The sequence below is a fragment of the Mercenaria mercenaria genome, chromosome 1 (assembly GCF_021730395.1).
Source record: "Mercenaria mercenaria strain notata chromosome 1, MADL_Memer_1, whole genome shotgun sequence".
NCBI lineage: Eukaryota > Metazoa > Mollusca > Bivalvia > Venerida > Veneridae > Mercenaria > Mercenaria mercenaria.
Genome location: NC_069361.1, coordinates 62783900 through 62787978, shown reverse-complemented (window position 1 = coordinate 62787978; position 4079 = coordinate 62783900). Strand labels below are relative to the sequence as shown.

At 36.0% G+C, this 4079-nt stretch overlaps 1 protein-coding gene across 1 annotated transcript; it reads left to right on the top strand.

Moving 5' to 3' along the window:
- Nucleotides 1-947: 947 nt before the first annotated feature.
- On the top strand, nt 948-1802 carry LOC128559111 (uncharacterized). Its single transcript, XM_053550258.1, has one exon. It carries the CDS (start codon nt 948-950, stop codon nt 1800-1802), a length of 855 nt encoding a protein of 284 aa, XP_053406233.1.
- The last annotated feature ends 2277 nt before the right edge of the window (nt 1803-4079 follow it).

The following is a 4079-nucleotide window of genomic DNA, read 5'->3' as shown; positions in this document are numbered from 1 at the left end:
TATGGAACATTGTGTGAGGCTGGACACATGTAATATAAGAAATACAAGTCTTTGTGGTTGCCTTTCAAGACCTTTCTTAATCCGTAGCGTTGTCTGTTTACTTAAAGAATTATTGCTAATATAGAACAATTTATACAGCGTTCAGCGCATCTTAACAAACAACAGTCAATAGATCGTTGCCATTTTATTTGTAGCGCCAAATTTCGCTGTTCGGAAAAGATTGAATTGGTTGGTCATGGGAACATTGTCTGAGGCTGGACACATGTAATATTAGAGATATGAAACATTGTCTGAGGCTGGACACATGTAATATTAGAGATATGGAACATTGTCTGAGGATGGACACATGTAATATTAGAAATATAGAACATTGTCTGAGGCTGGACACATGTAATAAAAGAGATCTGGAACATTGTCTGCGGCTGGACACATGTAATAATAGAGATATGGAACATTGTCTGAGGCTGGACACGTGTAATATTAGAGATATGAAACATTGTCTGAGGCTGGACACATGTAATAATAGAGATATGGAACATTGTGTGAGGCTGGACACATGTAACATTAGAGATATGGAACATTGTCTGAGGCTGGACACATGTAATAATAGAGATATGGAACATTGTCTGAGGCTGGACACATGTAATATAGAGATATGGAACATTGTGTGAGGCTTGACACATGTAATATAAGAAATATGGAACATTGTCTGAGGCTGGACACATGTAACATTAGAGATATGAAACATTGTCTGAGGCTGGACACATGTAACAATAGAGATATGGAACATTGTCTGAGGCTGGACACATATAACATTAGAGATATGGAACATTGCCTGGGGCTGGACACATGTAACATTACAGATATGGAACATTGCCTGGGGCTGGACACATGTAATATTAGAGATATTTGTATGTCTGAGGCTGGACACATGTAATAATAGAGATATGGAACATTGTCTGAGGCTGGACACATGCAACATTAGAGATATGGAACATTGTCTGAGGCTGGACACATGTAATAATAGAAATATGAAACATTGTCTGAGGCTGGACACATGTAATATTAGAGATATGGAACATTGTCTGAGGCTGGACACATGTAATATAAGAGATATGGAACATTGTCTGTGGCTGGACACATGTAAAATTAGAAATATGGAACATTGTCTGAGGCTGGACACATGTAACATTAGAGATATGAAACATTGTCTAGGGCTAGACACATGTAACATTAGAGATATGGAACATTGTCTGAGGCTGGACACATGTAACATTAGAGATATGGAACATTGTCTGAGGCTGGACACATGTAACGTTAGAGATATGGAACATTGTCTGAGGCTGGACACATGTAACATTAGAAATATGGAACATTGTCTGAGGATGGACACATGTAACGTTAGAGATATGGAACATTGTCTGAGGCTAGACACATGTAACATTAGAGATATGGAACATTGCCTGGGGCTGGACACATGTAATATTAGAGATATGGAACATTGTCTGAGGCTGGACACATGTAACATTAGAGATATGGAACATTGTCTGAGGCTGGACACATGTAGCATTAGAGATATGAAACATTGTCTGAGGCTGGACACATGTAACATTAGAGATATGGAGCATTGCCTGGGGCTGGATATATGTAACATTAGAGATATGGAACATTGCCTGGGGCTGGACACATGTAACATGAGAGATATGGGACATTGCCTGGGGCTGGACACATGTAACATTAGAGATAATGAACATTGTCTAAGGCTGGACACATTAAAATTAGACATATGGAACATTGTCTGAGGCTGGACACGTGTAACATTAGAGATATGGAACATTGTCTGGGGCTGGACACATGTAACATTAGAGATATAGAACATTGTCTAGGGCTGGACACATGTAACATTAGAGATATGGAACATTGTTAGTTTAGTTTATACTAATTTGTTTTAGCTCGATTGTGATGAAAGCTTCAAGCTATTGAACCACTCTCGAGTCGCTTCTGGAAACCAGTACTGTTCATATGAGAATCATGGTCGTGACCCCAGTGGGGCTCGAACCCACGACCCCTGGATTGAGCGGCCGACACCTTATCCACTAGACCACCGCTCCCCTTCGCATTGAACATTGTCTGAGGCTGGACACATATAATATTAGAGATTAATGTAAAAAGGCGTTGCGTATAAAAATTTGTTAGAAGTTAGAACCTTAAACACATTCGCTGTAAAATATACTGTTTGGCTATAACATTTGTTTGCTTTGAAACTAAAATAATGCAAAACCATATTTCATGATTTTTTTGTATAACTTTTCAACGAATCCTAAGATCATATCTTTATCTCACTGAAAATAGTTCTTTTCATACCTTGATAATTTTAAATGCGTTTGTTTTATTTCTCTATATTTTTTTATAAATACTTTCAAAAAATATACATCTATATAAGCATTTTAGACGCGTAATCACTGAAAAGCCTTTTATATTATTTAGAAACGTTTTTAATTTCATACGTTTTTAAACTTCTTTAACTTACAAGGGAATGCTGAAAGTGCTGTATTTCTTGACGCTAGTAATCTTTGTGTATTTTTGTGCGTTTGGTATGATTTTAACTTGTTACACTATTGATAACGACAGTATCGTACTTTAATACAATCACGACCATATTGGGAATAAATCTATCATTCATTTTGTCCTGATTTTTCTTCAAACAATTTCCTTTATCTTAATGCTAACTCCACTTTGTCTGTTTGCTATGTTTTAACGAATCAATAGCGCGTATAATGAATCGTTTGTTTGTTAGATATCTTTATTAAGAGTTTGGAATTATATTGTTCTTGATTAAACATTGTTACAGAATGTCATATTTGAAAAGAGGGCCATAAAGAAAGTATCTGCACTGAAATATTTTTCAAATTTAGATTTTGTAAGTGGTTTCATTTATACTTTCAGTCATAAACGTCTGATAAATCGCCGACTCCACGCAGTACTAGGTTAGAATATATATGTAACGGATTCGTGCCGGGGACTTGCTTCACTGTTCAGTCAAAAGAAATAGACAGCAGTTAGTAAAATGCATAGTACACGTACAAGCGTGTTATTTATATTTTACCGTTTTTATGTAGTCAATTCCTTCTTCCTGAGAAGTATGTAAAGCATATATTTTGTTTCACCTGGGAAAGACAGAAGACATATTAAATGAAATACTCTCCATCTTTGACATTCGTTTCTAATGGCCGATGCAAAAGGATGAAGGGTATGTACAAATAAAATGTATGGTTAACAAGTGACTCGTTGGTCAACCCACAGTCGTGACTCTGTTGACAGCAAAACGTGCTGGAGTCAATACAGACAGGTAGCCTTGCACCTTCGCTATTGTGTCGTGTTTACTCTGCTAAATTGGTGACAATTTACACATGTAGTCCCGTGTCGCTCCGGTAATGAACGTAACAAATTTGATAAAATACATTTTATTCATTATTAAATGATATTTACATTGAATCAACAAAACACTTTAAAATGGAAACAATATCAGAGATATCCATTGAACAGTTGGATACATTTATCATTCTACAATACTTTCTGTATGAAAACGGAAACCAAGTCCGTACAGTTTAATGGCGTTTTCCTTTATTCGATTTGATACCGAGTCAGAAAATCTCAAATGATTGTAATGTGAATTGAAAGACAATGAAGAAAGATTAATGATATAAGATATTTGATATATTTTCGGTATATTCTAAATTGAACTACAGTCCTTCGTAGTCTGGATTTGTTTGAAGAACAATCTATCAAATGGTTATAAACGTCTCATCAACATACAGAGATTGCTTCAGTAATGATAAAGTTTTAAACAAAGTATGCTAATTCTTATAGCGTCCTACACAATTGTCAACAAAATGTGTATTTCAGACTTACTTGTGTATATTTACGGTTAAGCACCCCGTCACGGAGCACTGATAATGGCCGATTACAGAACCGGAAGTTAGATAATAGAATGCGAAGCTATGATAAAATAGCAAACCTAAGTTTCGTAGATAGCAAATTTCTGGTGATATGAAAGCAAAAATAACATGGGCCAAACA

Coding starts and splice junctions, on each gene's coding strand:
- LOC128559111 (XM_053550258.1), top strand. CDS start 948: ATGGAACATTGTCTGAGGCTGGACACATGCAACATTAGAGATATGGAA.